The following is a 22251-nucleotide window of genomic DNA, read 5'->3' on the forward strand; positions in this document are numbered from 1 at the left end:
ACAGTTCAGTCACTCAATGGAGTCCAAATCTTTGCAACCCCATGAACCACAGCACGCCAGGCCTCCCTGTCCATCACCAACTCCCGGAGTTTACCCAAACTCATGTCCATCGAGTTGGTGATACCATCCAGCTATCTCATCCTCTGTCGCCCCCTTCTCCTCCTGCCTTCAACCTTTCCCAGCATCAGGGTCTTTCCCAATGAGTCAGCTCTTCGCATCAGGTGGCCAATGTATGGAGTTTCAGCTTCAATATCAGTCCTTCTAATGGACACCCAGGACTGACCTCCTTTAGGATGGACAGGTTGGATCTCCTTGCAGTCCAAGGGACTCTCAAGAGTCTTCTACAACACCACAGTTCAAAAGCATCAATTCTTCGGCGCTCAGCTTTCTTTATAGTCCAACTCCCACATCCATACAAGACTACGGAAAAACCATAGCCTTGACTAGATGGACCTTTGATGCAAAGTAATGTCTCTGCTTTTTAATATGCTGTCTAGGTTGGTCATAACTTTCCTTCCAAGGAGTATGCATCTTTTAATTTCATGGCTGCAGTCACCATCTACAGTGATTTTGGAGCCCCAAAAAATAGTCAGGCACTGTTTCTACTGTTTCCCCATCTTTTTGCCGTGAAGTGATGGGACCAGATGCCATGGTCTTAGTTTTCTGAATGTTGAGTTTTAAGCCAACTTTTTCACTCTCCTCTTTCACTTTCATCAAGAGGCTTTTTAGTTCTTCTTCACTTTCTGCCATAAGGGTGGTGTCATCTGCATATCTGAGGTTATTGATATATCTCCCAGCAATCTTGATTCCAGCTTGTGCTTCTTCCAGCCCAGCGTTTCTCATGTACTCTGCATATAAGTTAAATAAGCAGGGTGACAATACACAGCCTTGATGCACTTCTTTCCTGATTTGGAACCAGTCTGTTGTTCCGTGTCCAGTTCTAACTGTTTCTTCCTGACTTGCATACAGATTTCTCAAGAGGCAGGTCAGGTGGTCTGGTATTCCCATATTTTTCAGAATTTTCCACAGTTTATGGTGATCCACACAGTCAAAGGCTTTGGCATAGTCAATAAAGCAGAAATAGATATTTTTCTGAAGCTCTCTTGCTTTTCAATGATCCAACGGATGTTGGCAATTCGATCTCTGTTTCCTCTGCCTTTTCTAAAACCAGCTTGAACATCTGGAAGTTCACAGTTCATGTATTGCTTAAGCTTGGCTTGGAGAATCTTGAGCATTACTTTGCTAGCATGTGAGATGAGTGCAATTGTGCGGTAGTTTGAGCATTCTTTGGCATTGCCTTTTTTTGGGATTGGAATGAAAACTGACCTTTTCCAGTCCTGTGGCAATTGCTGAGTTTTCTAAATTTTCTGGCATATTGATTGCAGCACTTTCACAGCATCAACTTTTAGGATTTGAAATAGCTCAACTGGAATTCCATCACCTCCACTAGCTTTGTTCATAGTGGTGCTTCCTAAGGCCCACTTGATTTCACATTCCAGAATGTCTGGCTCTAGGTGAGTGATCATACCATTGTGATTATCTGGGTCATGAAGATCTTTTTGGTACAGTTCTTCTGTGTATTCTTGCCACCTCTTCTTAATATCTTCTGCATCTGTGAGGTCTATACCATTTCTGTCCTTTATTGTGCCCATCTTTGCATGGAATGTTCCCTTGGTATCTCTAATTTTCTTGAAGAGATCTTTAGTCTTTTCCATTCTCTTATTTTCCTCTATTTCTTTGCACTGATCACTGAGGAAGGCTTTCTTATCTCTCCTTGCTATTCTTTGGAACTCTGCATTCAAATGGGTATATCTTTCCTTCTCTCCTTTGTTTTTCACTTCTCTTCTTTTCACAGCTATTTGTAGGACCTCCTCAGACAGCCATTTTACTTTTTTGCATTTCTTTTTATTGGGGATGGTCTTGATCCCTGTCTCCCGTACAATGTCACGAACCTCCGTCCATAGTTCATCAGGCACTCTGTCTATCAGATCTAGTCCCTTAAATCTATTTGTCACTTCCACTGTATAATCATAAGGGATTTTATTTAGGTCATACCTGAATGGTCTAGTGGTTTTCCCTGTTTTCTTCAATTTAAGTCTGAATTTGGCAGTAAGGAGTTCATGATCTGAGCCACAATCAGCTCCCGGTCTTATTTTTGCTGACTATATAGAGCTTCTCCATCTTTGGCTGCAAAGAACATAATCAATCTGATTTCGGTGTTGACCATCTGGTGATGTCCATGTGTAGAGTCTTCTCTACACATGTTGTTGTATGTACACAACATACACATGTATATACACATGTATCTACACATGTCTTCTCTACACAGTGTTGTTGGAAGAGGATGTTTGCTATGACCAGTGCGTTCTCTTGGCAAACTCTATTAAGCCTTTGCCCTGCTTCATTCTGTACTCCAAGGCCAAATTTGCCTGTTACTCCAGGTATTTCTTGACTTCCAACTTTTGCATCCCAGTCCCCTATAATGAAAAGGACATTGGGTGTTAGTTCTAGGAGGTCTTGTAGGTCTTCATAGAACCGTTCAACTTCAACTTCTTCAGTATTACTGGTCAGGGCATAGACTTGGATTACCGTGATACTGAATGGTTTGCCTTGGAAATGAAGAGAGATCATTCTGTCATTTTTGAGATTGCATCCAAGTACTGCATTTTGGACTCTCTTGTTGACTATGATGGCTACTCCATTTCTTTTAAGGGATTCTTTTAAGGGATGCCGACAGTAGTAGATATAATGGTCATCTGAGTTAAATTCACCCATTCCAGTCCATTTTAGTTTGCTGATTCCTAGAATGTCGATGTTCACTCTTGCCATCTTCTGTTTGACCACTTCCAATTTGCCTCGATTCATGGACCTAACATTCCAGGTTCCTATGCAATATTGCTCTTTATAGCATCGGACCTTGCTTCTATCACCAGTCACATCCACAACTGGGTATTGTTTTTGCTTTGGCTCCATCCCTTCATTCTTTCTGGAGTTATTTCTCCGCTGGTCTCCAGTAGCATATTGGGCACCTACCTACCTGGGGAGTTCATCTTTCATTGTCCTATCTTTTTGCCTTTTCATACTGTTCATGGGGTTCTCAAGACAAGAACACTGAAGTGGTTTGTCATTCCCTTCTCCAGTGGACCACGTTTTGTCAGAACTCTCCACCATGACCTGACCGTCTTGGGTGTCCCCATACAGCATGGCTTAGTTTCATTGAGTTAGACAAGGCTGTGGTCCATGTGATCAGCTTGGCTAGTTTTCTGTGACCAACCTAGAAGTATATTAAAAAGCAGAGACATTACTTTGCCAACAAAGGTCCATCTAGTCAAAGCTATGGTTTTTCCAGTAGTCACGTATGGATCTGAGAGTTGAACTATAAAAAAAACTGAGAGCCAAAGAATTGATGCTTTTGAACTGTGGTGTTGGAGAAGACTCTTGAGAGTCCCTTGGACTGCAAGGAGATCAAACCAGTCCATCCTAAAGATCAGTCCTGAATATTCTTTGGAACGACTGATGCTAAAGCTGAAACTCCAATACTTTGGCCATCTGATGTGAAGAACTGACTCATTGGGAAAGACCCTGATGCTGGGAAAGATTGAAGGCAGGAGGAGAAGGGGACGACAGAGGATGAGATGGTTGGATGGCATCACCGACTCAATGGACATGAGTTTGAGCAAGTTCGTGAGTTGGTGAAGGACAGGGAAGCCTGGCGTGCTGCAGTCCCTAGGGTCGCAAAGAGCTGGACACGACTGAGTGACTGAACTGAACTGAACTGAGAGATAGGCATTACCTCTGATGTGATCATTCCACTTCTGTGTGCTGACCCTCGACTGCCGATTCTCAGTACTGGCTGCACAACTGAAACCAAATCGGAGGTAGGACCCAGGTGTCTGCATCTCTTTTTAAAGCTCACTAGGTGGTTGTCTGAACAGCTCTGGCCTGCAGAAGCTCCTGCTTGGGCGCACACGGACACGTGTATAAGGCTGTCTGGTGCACTGCTGCATATAATAGTGAGAAACTGGAAACAGCTTAGATGTTCCCAATTAGTCTTTAGAAGCTGAGATGAATGCATATGTATTAACACGGGTAAATCTCAAAACCACAATGGACAGCAAGTTTAAAAGGATATGTTCAGCACAACATAATGTAAACTTAACATATAAACAATACAATTTCTGGTTTATGATATAGACACATAAGATACAATATAAAAACACAAATGGGGAAGATGTAAGTCAGTAGCCTTCCCCAAGAGAGAAGAAGGAAAACAGAATTAAAAAGGCAGAGGGCAGAGAAAGCTTTGGGTGCATCTAATATTTTATTCTCTGTTTCCTATAATATTTCATGTATTTGAAATAATATATCACAACCTTTAAAAAAGCCACAGATGAAAAAAAAATTTTTTAAAAGCCACAGATGAATTATTATGACTATTAAAAGGATAAGTTGGAATTTTATGACTGTCATGGAAAGACATCCAAATTGATTGTGAGGTTAAAAAGAGATTTATGAACAGTATACACAGTATGATCTTACTTATATTAAATATATATTTATATTGGTATGTTTATAGTATATAATACAATAAACAGGCAGAGATTCCTGTATTTTGAGATATTTATTTGAATTTGGAGGGATATATACCAAACTTATCTCTGAGGAGAGAAGTGAAATTGTTTAACTTATGTAACAATCAAGTATTGTCAGAAAAAAACAGAACAGTTTTTATTAAAACAAAACTCAGAACACTCTAGTGGAAACCAGGAGACTTGAGCCCAAAGCTCCCCAGACTCCACTTCCTCTCTGTCTTATTTTGTAGGTAACAAGTACATACAGTAAGCAATCCAAATCACGAAAAAGGGTAAATAATAAAAAGTAAGTCTCCGTCCAATCCCTGACCTTTAGTTTACTCCCCTCCCCTTAGGCAGCCACTGTAGCCAGATTCTCATGTCCCTGCCAGACAAGGTCTATGTATTTACAAGCAGACATGTATGTATTGCTACATCATTACCTTATGTATACACACACACTTGAATCACATCAGCCTACACAGCCTTTGTCTTTGGAGGAGAGGCTATCAGATGGGAATGTGTACGCTAATACTTGCTTGATTTCGTGATACCCCTCACCATTCTGCCTGGGAGGCTGGGCTGTGTGGCACGTGTGCGTACATGCATGCATGCTTCAATTGCTTCAGTCGTGTCTGACTTTTGGTGACCCCCTGGACTATAGCCCGCCAGCCTCCTCTGTCCATGGGGTTCTCCAGGCCAGAATACTGGAGTGGGTTGCCATGCCCTCCTCCCGCGGATCTTCCCGACCCAGGGAGCAAACCCGGGTTTCTTCTGTCTCCTGCATTGCAGGTGGATTCTTTACCACTGAGCCACCAGGGAAGCCCTATAGGGCACATATTTTCTTTTAAATAGCCTGAGAATTGGGGGAGAATTTCACAACCCATATTGAAGTGTCACAAACTCAGGACTGGGAATTTCTGGGTTGAAAAATCAGCCTGTAAATTTAGGTATAGGCCGACTCTGAAGTTTGGGATCTCCTAATAAAAGATTCCTGCTGACGCATTCATTTTCTGAAACGCACCCTTTTATCACAGCTCCTCCCTAGCTGAAGATTCTTCAATGATCCCCCATTAATCATAAGCTAAAGCTAAAGTTAATAAATTTATGATTTATTAAATCATAAATCTCAGCTAGTTTTCAGGGCCCCAAAATGCCCTTTCCCCGCCTGGCCCACACCAACCAGGCCCCCTCCTTTCACATTCATTACCCCTCCTTCACTGTCTTGGGCTTCCCCACCTCTTCTGCATCTGGTCTTCTCTGCCTTCTGGATTTCAGGAATTAGAAGATTCAACTCGTTTCAACAAGCACTCTCTAAGCGCCTACTATATGCCAGGTCCTAGGCAATCTGCCCACAACAGATTACTTGGTCACACAAAAGTGCCTCTCTCAGATGTTTGGACCAGGCTGATACTCAGGTGCTTCTCTATCTCAAGAGTCAGGCAGCTCATTTCACTAGGAGACTGTCAGTTTTTCAGAAGATCCTGCTACTCTTTTTGTCTCCACTCCCAGTGCTATTCTGCACGTGTGGGATCCAGAACTAAAGAGACACCCTTGTTCTGGCCACGCTGCCTCTAACATGTAGCTGAAGCCAGGAAGCCCCATCAGAACCACATGCCACATGTCTGTGTTAGTCACTCAGTCATGTCCGGCCCTTTAAGACCCCACGGACTGTAGCCCATCAGGCTCCTCTGTCCATGGAATTCTCCAGGCAAGCATACTGGAGTGGGTTGCCATTTCCTTCTCCAGGGGACTTTCCCGACCCAAGGATCGAACCCGGGTCTCTCTCATTGCAGGCAGATGCTTTACCGTCTGAGTTACTAGGGAAGCCCAACACATCACCTGGGTGGACCTACAGTCCACAAAATCCCCAGTCATGATCCTAAGTACTCCAATCAAATCAGGTTCAGCACCTCCACACTTGTGCAGCTGCATTTTTTGAATAGCGAGCCTTACATCAAACCTTGTGAGATCTTTTTGGATCCTGGTAGGTGGCTCAGTGGTAAAGATTCTGCCTGCCAATGCAGGAGATGCAGGAGACCTGGGTTTGATCCCTGGGTTGAGAGGATCCCCTGGAGGAGGAAATGGCAACCCATTCTAGTATTCTTGCCTGGAGAATCCCATGGATAGAGGAGACTGGTGGGCTACAGTTCATGGGGTCTCAAAAGAGTTTAACACGCCTGAGTGACTGAGCGCGCACACACACCCTTGCCTGTAAATTCATAATCATTGCCAAGTTGCTATCTCCACTCCTTGTGTGTGACCCATTGGCCTCCCCTGACCAAGGCAGTTATAAAATAAGTGAGGGGACAAGACCGAAGGCAGAGCCCTAGAACACACCACTGGGAGACTTCCCTCTGCTTGACTTGGGCCCACTGGCCCTGTCCTCTTGGGGCCTGACACACACCAGGGTCCCATGCCAGTTCTAGGGCCCTGATTCTGGCACCCAGCCTGGCCCGCCTACCTACCCAGATCCAACCAAGAGAGGCTGAAGAATGTACCCAGGGTGACCGAGTCATCCATCCTAGGCCTGCAAACTGAGTGAATGACAGTGACCGCAAAAACTTGGATGAGAAAACAAAACATTCAAAACATAGTTTTAAAAAACATACCACACACACACACACACACAAATACCACAATAAATTCTAAGCAGCCCCACAATGTGGTCACCAATGTCATCAGGGTGGGGTTTCACTTCTGGGTGCCCAATTTCAAACCATTTTTACTAAAACATTCATCTGATCACTGTACAAACCCACATGGAACACTGGGTGCCAAGTAAAGAGGGTATCTGGGGGTTGGTGATGAATGAGGTCCAGTCCCTGTCTTGGAGAGCTCACAGTCTGATGAGGGAGGCAGACTCAAAAACAAAATGAGTAGCTCCAGGACACAAATAGGCACACACAGGGTGCTGTGGTATAATCCTGACTGGGGCTACCAGGGAGGACTTCCTGGAGAAGGTGGTGTCTGAAGTGAGAAATGAAGGCCTGGCAGCCAAGAGAAGGCAGAAAGTGGGAAGAGCAAGCATTCCAATCAAACAGGGCCTTGTGCAAAGGCCTGGGGCCCAGACAGAAGGGAAGTCACAAGATCCACCACAATGCAATAGGGTTCGAGCAAGGCCAGGGCCCATGTCCAAAAGGTGACTCAAGGGCCTTGAGGATAACCTAAGGTCTGTGGATGCCACATTAAGTATCACTGATCCAGACAGAGGGAGGATAAGTACAAGGCCCAGGACACTGCAGACACAGGTGCACCCTGCTGTCTTCCAACCACAGGGATGAAGGAGGTGACACCTAGGGACGGACCGTAGGGGCTTGGGCACACTGCCAGGGCCACCTCCCAGGTGAAGGAAGAGGGCGGATTGAGCACCAGAAGAGTGGTAAAATGAAGGGGGAATCAATGACAGGAAGACCCATGGTCTAGCGAAGGGAAGCATAGGGACGGGGGTGGAGGTGGGGCACTCTGGGTATGAATATGAACCAACAGAAGACCTCCCCCAAAGGCTGCCCAGACACCCCAAGGAACAGACTCCCTGCTGAACACAGAGACTTCTTCATGGCAGTGAAATAAGCTGTGACATTTAATGTAAGGGACTGCTGCCAACAGCACAAGACGAAGTCACTTTCCACAAAGGGATAATTGAGGCTCCATGCAGGAGAGTTATTCCCTGTGCAAGGAGCTGACGGGCTAGGACTGAGGCTCAGGCCTCCCCCGTCGGGGGCTCAGGCCCAGATGGGGCTCTTAGCACACGACACGACCTGTCCCCTGCTCCACGCAGATGCAGCCGGGCAGCCTGGGGGTGACCTTCAGAGCTTCCTACCCTGCCCCCCACCACATACACAGAGCTGGGTACACAGGTGGGCTGCCAGCTGACACCTGGGTCTCCACCTCCCAGCCCCAGGTCAGAGTCCCTGCCATGCCCATTTCTCACCAGGGGGGTCTATGCCTCTTCCCTGGTGCCCCATCATGGAACTGGCACCTGCCTCTGACCCCGCCTGCCTCTCCTCCAGGCTCCCACCCCAAGGACTCACAAGAAGGCTGTTTGTGGAGCCTGCCTCCCCTGGAATGGACTCTGCTCATGGAGACTGGTGGCTGGACCTGGGGGCGGGGGTATTTTTCCGACGCCTCCTCGATTGACCTTTAATTACACTGTTTGCCCAGCTCCCCAAACCATTAACTTCCACCTCACAGCAATCCCACATCAATTAATGGAGGGCCTGCTCTGAGCTCAAGCTCCTCAACACAATTAAGCGTGACAGTCCACAAATAAGAAAGAACTGAGGAATTAATTAAGGTCTAAACAAATTAATTACCAGTCCCCAATCAATTCCAATGCCAGCACACATGCTCCTGGGCTCACCGGCTTTCCTAACATCTCCACATATAAATAGAAACAGATCTCCCACATGATTGCTGTTCTAGACCAGGGCACTGCGAGGCTCTGAAACCACCTTGAGGGAGGAATTGGCTGCAGTGAGCATCCTTGGGGCTTCCCACGTACTCAGCACACACTCACGCACACACATCAGTCGCACACACATCAGTCGCACACACATCAGTTGCACACCCGTGTGCACAACCCTAGCTGAAAATCAAGGAGAACTGGTGGATTGCTCCAGGTGGTGGAGTGCTCCCGGTGGTGGAGTCTGGGGCTTGGCACACCCAGGGAAGGCCTGCGGTGACTGTCACGGAGGCCCCCACGAGAAGGGGCTGAAGCAGGGTCTGGGCTGATGCCAGAGAGGGGTGGGAGCAGCAGGAATCAGGCGTCCCCTGCCCAGAGTCTCGAACCTCTCTCCTGGGCAGCAGTGGGGCACCTCCCAGACTTCAAGCTGGATCATGACAGGGAAGAGCGGCGGGAAGAAGCAGCTGACTCCAAGAGCTTCCTTGCTCCCCAGAGCTTGAGTCCCCAGCCCCACCTAGGGGAGAGGGAGGAAGGGTGTGGCCATTGCGCACAGCGCACATGGGCCCTTTCAGGACCCTCTCTCACCCTGAATGGAAGACCGTCTTCTGCTCCACCCTCCTGCCCCCACCCTGACAATCAGAGCTTGATTTGATCACTTTCACTTGCCTCAACCTGCTCCCCATGTGCACTTAGGGCTCCATGAGTTCTGTCTCCATTAGTCCAGGGGTCCAGAGGGCCAACAAGTCCTGAGCAGACTTCTCAGGGGCCTTGATGGTGGCCAGCCGAGAGGCGGACGCCTGGAGGGCCCTAGGCCCCGCCAGTGTGCAGTGGGGCAGACAGGTACTCTGGCTGGCTGAAGGCCCCAGGGGATAAGGTGCAGGAGGCCAAGTGCAGGAACTATTCAGTGGCCTGAAGGGACCAGGGGGCTTTTAAGCCCCTGAGGGTGAGGTGCACGCCTGTTTACCCTGAACACCACGGTGTCCGTCTTGGCTGGGGGAGTCAGCAAATGCCCTTGTAGGTGGGCTTAGGATGAGCACTGGAGACCAGAGAGACGGAAGCCCCCAGGTCGGGGAGGAGAGAAGGGGCAGCGTGTGGAAGGCAGGCACACGGCCAGGACTTGGACAGCAGTCTGAGGAAGCAGGCAGAAAGGGCCCATTGCTGTTAGGATCCTGGTGAGCTAGGACCATCACAGCTGCAGAGCTCACCACGAGCACCCTGTGCTAGGGACACGCAGGACTGCAAGACCCTCTGTGACGGCTGGACCAGGCTCCTCCCCGCCAATAAGACAGGAGAGGAGTCGGCTGGAGCCCAAGGAGGGACAGGTCAGAAAGCCTCGGAAAGGGTCAAACCCGAAAGCAGGGGCCCTCGTCCTGAGGGAGCCCCTGGAGAGGTTAAAACCACTTCCAAGGTCACACAGCAAGATGACTGGCCGAGCAAGGCTGCAATGGGTCCCAGTAGAGTCCTTATCTGAAGTCTGGCTCAAGGACAGATTACATCTCAGCTGAGACCAAGATCCAGTCCAGTGCAGCTGAAAGCTGCCCCCTCCTCAGGCTGCATCTGACCCCCCAGCTCAGGACGGCGAGGAACACCAGATCGGCAGCTGTGCTCACTCAATTAGGTCCCTTAACAAAGTCAGATCTTTAGAGTTATTCCATTAATGGCCCACACCAGAAATAGCTGAGAGTTCATTAAAAGTGTGGAGTTGCTATAGCAATTATCTGGGTCGGCTGAGGATCAGCCGGGTGGCTGGTCCTGGGAGTTCGTTAGCCTCCGGGCCCATGAGGAGGTGGGGCTGCTCAACAGTGATCTCTCACCTACTCACGGGGGCTTTTCAGGTGCTTCAAAGCCCTTTCTGATGAACAGAACTAGCCTGCGGTCTCATCTGCTCCTCACTCAGCTCAAGGCTTTGGAAAGGTAGATACTGGTGCCCACGTCTTAAAGATGGGGAAGCTGAGCCCTGGAGGTGAAGAACAGGATTGGGAGCATGAGCTTGGGTCTCACGCCCAGCCCTTCAGACTGAGTCTTGGCACCAGGGAGCTCACGGAACCTCTTGCCCTTTCTGGGCCTGCCCCAGCTTTGGTTCTGGCATCAGATGGGGGACTCGATGTTGTGGTTCAAGCACGTGTTTCTCCTCTTTTGTACCTTCTCCCCAAATAAGGTGTAGGCTTCTTAAGAGCCTGGCTGGACTTTATGGGATCTCAGGGCCCAGACCTGGGGCATCTATTGTGAATTCATGGCTCCAAGACCAGCAAAGGCTCTGCTGAAAGCAAGTGAAAGCGCCTACACACATAAATACACACACACACACACACACACACACACACACCTCTACCCGCCCCTATGATTAGAGGCCCCTGAAACATAAAGGGCTTGGAGCACCAGATTTAGTGGGAGCCTGAACCTTCTTTTGTGTCAGGAACCCGAGGCCCATACACCCCTCTCCAAATAATATCTCTAAAGTTTATACTTTACAAGCCAAACAAGTGGGATTACAAGGAGATTATATTGAAATAAACTATCAAAATATTTTTGTCAATTTTGATATAGTAAATAGATGTGATTTTAAACTACTGAATTAAAAAAAAATAAGATCTTTAAGTGGATCTATTAACTCATAATTTGGGGTTAGTGTTAAGCACAAATGGTATTTTTAAGATCTCTGTAACAACTGTAATATGACATGAAAATACCTGTGATTTCTACTGGTGAGAGTCATGGTCCTGCTTTCTACTGCAATTTGCTGCCTATATTCATAATGGAAGGAAATGTTACAATTCATTTTGTTGTTGTTTAGTTGCTCAATCACGTCTGACCCTTTTGTGACCCCATGGACTGTAGCCGGCCAGGTTCCTCTGTGGGATTTCCCAGGCAAGAACACTGGAGTGGGTTGCCATTTCCTTCTCCGGGGGATCTTTCCAACCCACGGATAGAACCCACATCTCCTGCATTGGCAGGTGGATTCTTTACCCTGATCACCCTTTCTTCTACCTGCACACATTTTCCTCCAGTTGCCCCAGGCAGAACTCCCCCACTGCAGTGTCAAGAGAGGCTTGGAGGGGCCACCCAGCTCCCCAGAGCCCAGCAGCCCCATGTGCCCAGACATTCCTGTGCAAGGCTTACCTACGGCAGGGAATGGCACAAATCTCTGGACGAGAAGGCGGGTGGCCGGGGTGAACTTGTTGGCTTTCTGAACCAGGACGTTAAGGCCCACCTTCGAAAGAGAAAACAGAAAGACTGTGTGCTGCTGCAGTGGCCTGGGGAGGAAGGGGCAGGCAGGGGGAAGAGCGGAGAGCAAAGGCCACCATCTTGCCCTACAACTGCACCCCAGACCCAAATCCTCAGCATCACCTGATGCTGCCGAGCCCCAGTGCGACTCCTTAAAGCATCACTGCCTAGGCGTCCCAGTGAACCTGCCTGTGAGACAGCTACACACACGCACGCAGGCACACAGCCTCCTTGGGGACAGGACAAGGGATCGTAGGATGGTTGCTGTTAGAAGAATATATATTCTGGAAGTAGGTGAAGTATAGAAGGCCCCTCATTCCTACTCAGCTTCTTTTTTTTAACTTTTTATTTTATATTGGAGTGTGGGTGTGTGTGTTAAATCGCTTCAGTCGTACCCGACTCTTTGCAACCCAATGGAATAGCCTGCCAGGCTCTTCTGCCTATAGCATTCTCCAGGCAAGCATACTGGAGTGGATTGCCATTTCCTTCTCCAGGGGATCTTCCTGACCCAGGGACCGAACTCGCATTTCTTGTCTCCTGCATCGGCAGGCCGGCTCTTTACACTGGAGCCCCCCAGGAGGCCTAGTTAATTAACAACGTTGTGTCAGCTGCAGGTGTATAGTAAAGCGATCCAGTCACACGTATACATGTACCTATTCTTTTTCAAACTCTTTTCCCATTCAGATTGTTACCTAATATTGAGAAGAGTTCCCTGTGCTATACCGTACGTCCTCGCTGGTTACCCATTTTAAAGATAGCGGTGGGTACATATCAATCTCCCAGCCCCCCAACCTTTGCCCTCCCTGCCCGGTAACTGTCTGTTCATTCTCTAAGTCTGTGAATCTCTTCTGTCTTCCAGCATCTTAAGCACCACGTTTCTGGGGTCCCACTGTGAGCTAGGCATAGGCCCGGCCAGACTGACAGGGCTCAACAGAGGGAGATCCATAGGTGACTGGAGAGCTAGGCAGAGCCGCCCAGAGCAGGACGGGCTCGGTGGGCATCCTGGGTTCAGTGACCACCTTCATACTCTAGCTCCTGTCACTCAGTCCAGGGCATCTGGGCCTGCCTTGCCTTTTCCATGGGCACCCCCAACTCCAGTCGACCCCCTACACTGACCCTCATCTTTCTAGAACACAGGTTCAATCATATCCAGCTCCCCATGGCCTGCGAAAGAACTGCCACCTCCATGGAGCAGTCGTGGCCTTCAGAACCTCCCTTCCCCACTCCTCCAGCACCCCATTCTCTCTCTCCAGGATGCAGTCAGCTGCTCACCAACACTGTGTGCGTTTCCCACCTCAAGGCCTTTGCCCGAACTGATCCCTGTGCCCCGAACTCCTTCCTTCCTCCGCTCAGCCCACGCCTGTCTTGTAAGGCCCACCTCTGCACTCTGCCTCCAGTGTCACTAACGCTGGGAGTCATTTAACCTTTCTCTGCCTTGGTTTCCTTGTCTGTAAAAAGGGATGGTAAGACCTGACAGCACCCAGGGCTGTTGTGAGAACGTATGCACAGTGCCTGGCATGAGCTTGGCACATGAGAGGCCTCGGTGAATTAATCTGTGTAGGAGTGACGTCACCTCTCCCAGCAGAAAGTCGCTCCCTCACACATCACCAGCCCGTGCTCCCCAGCACTCACTACCCTGTGAGTCTGAGCTGATGCCCCGGCCAGACGGAGAGGGAGGGACCGTGCCTCCTTCATCTTTGGATGTCTGGCCCTTAGGGCAGGGGATGGCACATAATACAGGCTCCGTAAAGCAGTGGCTGAGGAATAAATGCAAGAAAACAACAAATAAGTGGATGGATGGAGAGATCAGCAAAGGCTGGAGGAGGAGCATCTTGGAGAAGGGGGGATTAGGCCAGGGAGGACTCCGGTGGGAAGACAAGCATGAGCAGAGACACAGGGAGACAAAAGAGGAGCCTGTGGCCGAGATGAAGGTTGTGTAGAAGACTCTGCTCCCCCAAACTGAGGCCAGAGCCAGCCCTCCCCTGGAGGCCTCCTGGCCTGACAGGACCTCGGAGAGCCTGCTCTCAGTCTGGGACACCCGGGGGCTCAGCAGGCCACCCTGCACCCGCAGCCCTGGCTCTGGCCTCAGCCTTCTGGGTTCTCAGGGAAGAGGCAGAGCCTTGGGAAGGCCTCCATGGCATCAGGGTAGATGCCGCAGCAATCAAATCAGGCCATGGCCTGGCACAAATGGCCCAGACCAGGCTGCAACTGTAAGACCCAGGAAGAGAGCAAGTGCCAGCCCACCAGCCGTGCACAGTCCGGGATCCCACACCAGGAGCCAGAGTGCTGCCAGGCAAACCCAGCCTGGGCTCTCCGGGGGCCTGGCTTCCATTTGAAGCCTCAAGCTGGTGGTCAGAGTCCAATTCTTGTCCTCTCTGCCTGCTCAAGGAGAGGCAGAGGATGCACAGCAGCTTGGACACACTTCAGGGGCAGGGCAGTGCAGGTGGGTAGGCTGAGGGGATGCCAGCCCACCCTGGGCTCCGCAACCCTGCTTCAAGGCTGCCCCTGCTACACAGATGGAACTCACCAAGGCCAGGTCTCCCCACTCTCAAACAGCAAGTGACTATTTTGGTGGCTCAGAAATGGTCACCCCCAAGCCCCACCAAATACCGGGGAATATGTCCTTACAGAATGCCAGTCTAGAAGGAGGACGCAGGCAGGCGTAAGTGATGAGGAAGGAGGAGGAAAGGGGCACGCGGAGATACCAGGCCAAGTGCTGAGCGCATCACATGAAACACCTTAATCCAGCCCCCACTGCCAGCCTTAGAGACAGGGCATGTTGGCCCTTCTAACAGATTCAGGGAAGTTCAGGCAGATTCGGAGAGGTGAAGTAACTTTGCTCAAAGACAGACACTATTATGAGGCAGGATTCAAACCCACAGTCTGCTAATTCCAAAGCTTTGCTCTTAGCCACTGTGCTATTTCCTTTCCAATTGTCTTCTATCTCAGTCAGGAATGTCCCGACAGGCCATTTTTTAAAATGACGACAGGCCGTTTCAGACTAGCTGTTTATAGAGCAAAAGCCTCCCTGAAAAGACCAGCCTGGGGCTGAGGCCCAGGTGAGCGGAAGGCAGCTGCAGGTGGAAAGCCACCTCTTAAACCCGGCAGCTAGAAAACTGAAGGTCTGGGTTCAAAACCCCCTGCATTTGTTTGGAAAGAAGCAGGGAGTGCTGGAGGAATGGGGAGCAGCCAGCAGGGAGCTGGAGCCCTTCCCCAGGCAGCCTTCTGGGGACAGGCCAGGCTGGCGGTGGGGGAGGGCAGGAAGGAATAGGGGCCACTGGTTGGAGCAAACACTCAGACTTGCCTGCTTCCCTCAACCCTTCCCCACACTTGGCTGACTGTGCTTCCCAGCGGCTAGGATTAGCACCGCCCAGAATGATGACCCAGACTGTCTCCCCCAGAGAGGGGACTGGGACCAGAGAGGTTTGGTATATGTAGTTGCAAGCTCGCTAGGAACCCATGAAGTCACTCTATCCACTCATCGAGGATGGGCCTGGTGGCAAGAAGGCATGAATACAGGTGAGGCCTCGACCCAGACCTTATTGTCCCAGCAATTAGGATGGCCACAGTCTGGGAAGGAACCAGGGTGGGCTGAAGACTGGGGGTTGGGAGCCCGTCTGTTCTGGTTCCTCAGGGACCCTTTGGCCTGGAACATTTGGTAGAGCCCATTAAAATTAAAAAGCCAAGTGGCTGATGGCTCTGAATGCCAGCTCGCTTTCCCTGGCATGGTGGGTCCTGTTTAAGGGAACCAGCTGGCATTAATGGCACACAACTCATCACGAACAGCAGCTAGCGATCAGAAAAATCTGAGCTAATAATCAGGTTCGGGAAAGATAATGAGATATGGAACAGTCACTGCTGAGGGTCCCCCAGGGTTTGTTTTAACAGCCTCCAGATAAACCACAAAATAGAAATTAACCAAACAGGGGCTCCATTTTGGTGGAGGGGAGTACAAACAGGATGGGGATTTTGTATAAGAATTCCCCATGGGGCCAGGCGCAAGGGTCCTGGGAGAAGCCAGAGCCCAGGATCCTGGGACAGCAGATTGGGCCTGAGAGAGCAGTGGACCGACCTCTCTCCAAGCACTGGCTCCCAGGAGGGTGGATTTGCCATGGGCAGCTCAGAGCACAAGAGGGTAAGGAGGGAAGTCTGGCTCCCTGGCAAACCCCCACAGTGGAGATAAATGCTGACTGGCACCAGGAACTGGGGAGGGCTGGGAGCCCCGCGTCCCAAGACCTTCGTGTCATCGGGGAACAGTGCTGATAACTGTCTCCTTGAGCAGGAGGGTCCTTCCAGGCCAACACCAGCCTAGCTTCTGCAAGGCCGGAGATGAGACGTAGGATGGGATTGGAACAATGCCTGTGTTCTCCACTCCAGCCCACACATCTGGTCCCCTGCAGGATGCCTCTGTCTCAATGGGCTTCAGGCACTCCACCCGCACACACGGCAAATGAGGGTCATCTTGATCTTCCTCACCCACATCCTGTCTGCCTCTCCCATTCCCAGCTCAGCTCTTTAAGCCAGAACCCTAGGGGTCTACCTGGACAGGAGCCCCTGTCACCCCACACCCAGCTCTGTCTGCTGGGTGTCTTAAGTACAGCTATTTCCCTCTCTCTCTGCTCCCACTATTTAGCTTAAGCACCCATCACTTCTCCCTGGACAACTGCCCACCTCCTAACTGGGCTCCCTACTTGCACCCTTGACCCTTCTAATCCACTGTCTAACCCACAGCAGCCAGAGTGGAACCAACATATGTGAGTCTCTCAGTGGTTTCACTGCATTTAAGACCCACACGGCCCTACCTGACCACCTGGCCATGCTTGCAAGGCTCCGGTCACCTCACCACTGCCCTGCTCCCCCAATGAGTCAGTTCCCTCCCTCCTTCTCTCCCACCTTTTCTCGCAAGCCCTGCCCTCCCTTGGCTTCCTCACTTTTCAGCTTGAACGTCAGGCCCTCAGAGAGGCCTCCTCTTCACTCAGGGCTCCCCTTTTACAGCCTCTCATGAAACCTGGAGCTCTTCTTTCCACATACCTATCACAGTCCCTAAGTATATTCATTTACTTCTTAAAATGTTGGAAATCAAAGTGACACATGTGTATTATTTAAAACAGAATTATATGGAAATATTTTTATCTGTGGACACTTTACTAAACATCCGTCTCTCCCCATAAGTGCTGGGCACAGGGCCTGTGTACACTCTTATTCTTCATGGAATTTCTGGTGCCTGATGAAATGAGTAGGTGCTTAATAAATGTTTCTAGATAAATCAAGTGACTGATTTCTGAAGCAGAAAAAAAAAAAAAAAAAAGAGAGAGCCGCAAATAAGACTTGCCTTGTGCAGCCACTGCTGTCCACCTCGACAAACACAGCTCTATGGGGCTGGAAGATACACATGCAGGTCTAAGACCACCTGAGTGGATGGTACATCCACTCTGCCAGGAGGAGAGGCTTTGAGGGGGCACTCCTCCTCCCCCAGGGCTATGAAGGCTTTTGAGAAAGGGGATGCCCAACAGAGCCCTGAGGGAGGGTGGGAGGCAGCCAGGTAAGAAGGGAGGGGGACTCTGCAGGCTACAGAAACATGAAATACCGGGTTGTCTGCAACCAGTTCTGCAGACTAACGGCACCCGCCATAAGGGGTCCAAGGCACCCTGGAGGACAATAGACAGGGCATGTCTGAAAGGAGGGATGGCATCAGGTCAGAATTTAGGATGTACTTTTGGGTGGTGGATAATAATATAATCAAGTGGTCATATAACCAAGTATGACAGTTGGACCATAAAGAAGGCTGAGCACTGAAGAATTGTTGCTTTTGAACTGTGGTGTTGGAGAAGACTCTTGAGAGTCCCTTGGACAGCAAGATCAAATCAGTCAATTCAAAAGCAAATCAACCCTGAACATTCATTGGAAGGACTGATGCTGAAGCTGAAGCTCCAACATTTTGGCTACCTGATGTGAAGAGCTGACTCATTGGAAAAGACCCTGATGCTGGGAAAGATTGAGGGGAGCAGGAGAAGGGGACGACAGAGGATGAGATAGTTGGATGGATCACCGACTCAATGGATATGAGTTTGAGCAAGCTCTGGAAGACGGTGAAGGACAGGGAAGCCTGGGTTGCTGCAGTCCATGGGGTCACGACTGAGCAACTGAACAACCACAACAAAGTGGTCAGGGGTTTTTGTGGGCCCTGGTGGAGCAAGGGCTGGAACAGGTCAAGGCGTCTCTGAGGTACCAAAATTGCCCACCAGAGGGCGTGCATTGATGCAATAGAATAAAATCTTGATAGCAACCAGTGGGCCCTGAGCCTCTATGGAGGTCAATTGTCCTGCAAACCCAATCAGGCTGTTGCTTGGCAACAGGTTCACGAGCAAAGGGCCAAGGTGGCAGGACAAAGTTATGCACAGGTTCAAACACCAGTCAGCTCCAGCTGCAGCTGGGTAGCTTCTTTGCCAGCAATAGTGACCAACACTGACACCTGAACAATGCCCCACAGGAACCTGCTGGCCACTTGCTGGAAAACCAGTTATATCAGACCCCTTCTATCTAGGAAGGGGCAACAACTTGTCCTCCCCAGAATAGATGTGGAGCCAATATCTGTGTCAGACTTGTCACTGCCAGCATCACCATCTGCAAGCTTCTGGGACACTTCGGATTCTGATACAGGGTCCATACAATGGGGCTCCAACCTGGAAGCCACACAGAATCACAGCAGAGAGGTAACATTCTGGATTCTCAGGCTGTTGGTCTCCTAACTCCATCAGGCTCAGAGAGGAGTATCTGGGCCTGAGCTACACCCCAGACCACAGAGGACACCCAGAGCTACATCCTGGACCATGAGGACACCCTGAGCTACACCCTGGACCATGAGGACACCCTGAGCTACACCCTGGACCATGAGGACACCCGGAGCTACACCCTGGACCATGAGGACACCCTGAGCTACACCCTGAACCATGGGGACACCCTGAGCTACACACTAGACCACAGAGGACACCCAGAGCTACACACTGGACCACAGAGGACACCAGAGCTACACCCTGGACATGAGGACACCCTGAGCTACACACTAGACCACAGAAGACACCCAGAGCTATACCTTGGACCATGAGGACACCCTGAGCTACACCCTGGACATGAGGACACCAGAGCTACACTCTGGACATGAGGACACCCTGAGCTACATCCTAGACCACAGAGGACACCCTGAGCTACACCCTGGACCATGGGGACACCAGAGCTACACCCTGGACATGAAGACACTGGAGCTACACCCTGGACTACAGAGGACACCCAGAGCTACACCCTGAACCACACAGCACACCCAGAGCTACACCCTGGACCATGAGGACATGCAGAGCTACACCCTAGACCACAGAGGACACCCTGAGCTACACCCTGGACCACACAGCACACCCAGAGCTACACCCTGACATGAGGACACACAGAGCTACATCCTAGACCACAGAGCACACCCAGAGCTACACCCTGGACCACACAGCACACCCAGAGCTACACCCTGGACCATGAGGACACCCAGAGCTACACCCTGGACATGAGGACACCCAGAGCTACACCCTGGACCATGGGGACACCCAGAGCTACACCCTGACATGAGGACACACAGAGCTACATCCTAGACCACAGAGGACACCCTGAGCTACACCCTGGACCACACAGCACACCCAGAGCTACACCCTGGACCACACAGCACACCCAGAGGTACACCCTGGACCATGGGGACACCCAGAGCTACACCCTGGACATGAGGACACCCTGAGCTACACCCTGGACCATGGGGACACCCAGAGCTACACCCTGACATGAGGACACACAGAGCTACATCCTAGACCACAGAGCACACCCAGAGCTACACCCTGGACCACACAGCACACCCAGAGCTACACCCTGGACCGTGGGGACACCCAGAGCTACACCCTGGACATGAGGACACCCTGAGCTACACCCTGGACCATGGGGACACCCAGAGCTACACCCTGACATGAGGACACACAGAGCTACATCCTAGACCACAGAGGACACCCTGAGCTACACCCTGGACCACACAGCACACCCAGAGCTACACCCTGGACCATGGGGACACCCAGAGCTACACCCTGGACATGAGGACACCCTGAGCTACACCCTGGACCATGGGGACACCCAGAGCTACACCCTGACATGAGGACACACAGAGCTACATCCTAGACCACAGAGCACACCAGAGCTACACCCTGGACCACACAGCACACCCAGAGCTACACCCTGGACCACACAGCACACCCAGAGCTACACCCTGGACCATGGGGACACCCAGAGCTACATCCTGGACATGAGGACACCCAGAGCTACACCCTGGGCCACACAGCACACCCAGAGCTACACCCTGGACCACAGAGGACACCCAGAGCTACACCCTGGACATAAGGACACCTGAAGCTACATCCTAGACCACAGAGGACACCCGGAGCTACACCCTGGACCACAGAGCACACCCGGAGCTACACCCTGGACCATGAGGACACCCTGACCTATACCCTGGACTACAGAGGGCACCTGGTGAGGATGCTGATGAAGATTGAGGTACAGAAGCAAAGTCAAGGACAGACACAACTTGACTGACAAAAACCCCCTTTTTTCTTCCTGCTTCCCTGTGGTGTAAGGAGGTTGGAAAAGTCAAGTTGTGCTGTTGGCTCCCCACTGGAGGAACTCTTACCCTGCCACCTAGTAAACAAGTCCCTCCGAGGTGCTCTGAGACCAGAGAGGACTGCAACAAAAATTTTGAGGGGCTCCTTAAGTGTAACAAGGGGTTGCACTCTACCCACCTGCATACTTGGTTCCTGGGTGTTTTGCAAGACTACACCTGGCTCACTCTGTGCTTAAGCTGTAGCTCAGGGTGTCCTCCGTGGTACAGGGTGTAGCTTAGGGTGTGCCTTAGGAGATGCTTGGCAAGTTGAAAGCACTCCATAAGTGTTACCCACTATGATTACTTGACAATCTGACTATCATGGGGGCACGGAGCTCCAGTAAGCAATAGGAACTGGGAGGGGTGGGGCTCAGCCCAGGCACCCCCTGAGATACCTCCTTGTGCCCACTGTCCAGGTTAACAGACAACCACTGCATCCTATACAAAAGGGACCCTCCAGGACCCAGGCCCTTTAGGAATAGAGGTCAGCATTTCTCCAACAGGGAAAGCCTTTGGCCAGCGAAGATCTGGCTGAAGGTGAAGTGTTTCGAGGATCAGGCATGAAGCAATGCTCATTCTCTGGCTCTGCCATCCAGCTCCTGACTGATCACGTGAGTCTTTAGCCCTGCGCCTTCCTCACTGGCCCCAAGTCCACTCTTAACCGGGACCCCGTGTCCAGTCAGGTGGTCCATCTACTGGCCCTGCCAACCGCCCATAACTTCCCCTCCAACCCTCTTCTGTCCACACCCTCTGCAATGCCCCAGGCCCCTGAGCCCAGGCAGAGGCTCCTGGCAGGGCTCTCCTCATGACTGACAAGGCACGCATGGCGATTCACTGCCGGCCCCTGCTGACCCATCCCTGCCCACTTCATCATCAGCCCATCACCATCACCCCTTCCAGGGCAGCCATGCTCGTTTTCTGACAGCTTCTGGAATCTGTCCTGCTCTCCTTCTCCTGGCGCCCCTTTGGGTGCTGTGCCCTCTTTCTGGAACACACAGCCCTGCCCTCACCTCCCCGGTCTGTCTTAGAAGACAGACTGTGAATTAGCGGGTGCTCCCCCGTGTCCTTTCCCACCAAGTCACTTTTATCATAATCACGGTGACACCACAGCGTATCCCCCGCTTCTTCCCCTCTCAGCACCTTGAAGGTCACACCGGTCTGTGCCATCCCCCAGCACTGGCGAAGTGCCTGGCACTCTTGCACTCCTGAAGGGAATGACTGGGTCTCGCTCCGGTAGCCAGGACTCGGCGGGGGTGATCACAGAAATGCTCAACACGAACGCCCGAACTGAAGCACAGCGCACGCTGACAGAACTTCCTTTGTTAAAAGACAGCAAACTGCTAGATTTCAAAAATAACTTAAGACGAAAT

General features: G+C 50.9%; 1 protein-coding gene across 5 annotated transcripts in view; it reads right to left on the bottom strand.

Moving 5' to 3' along the window:
* Positions 1-22251, bottom strand: part of SFXN5 (sideroflexin 5) — a 125094-nt gene that overhangs the window by 35549 nt on the left and 67294 nt on the right. For all 5 annotated transcript variants that reach the window (XR_006343628.1, XM_043918373.1, XM_043918375.1 and 2 more), the window contains one exon: positions 12097-12187. Coding sequence is in view for 4 of the 5 variants with exons in the window: in XM_043918373.1 (XP_043774308.1) it covers positions 12097-12187 (91 nt within the window). In the remaining variant the exon portion in view is untranslated. The remainder of the gene's footprint in view (positions 1-12096; positions 12188-22251) is intronic.

This window comes from Cervus elaphus, chromosome 11 (genome assembly GCF_910594005.1).
Source record: "Cervus elaphus chromosome 11, mCerEla1.1, whole genome shotgun sequence".
Classification (NCBI taxonomy): domain Eukaryota; kingdom Metazoa; phylum Chordata; class Mammalia; order Artiodactyla; family Cervidae; genus Cervus; species Cervus elaphus.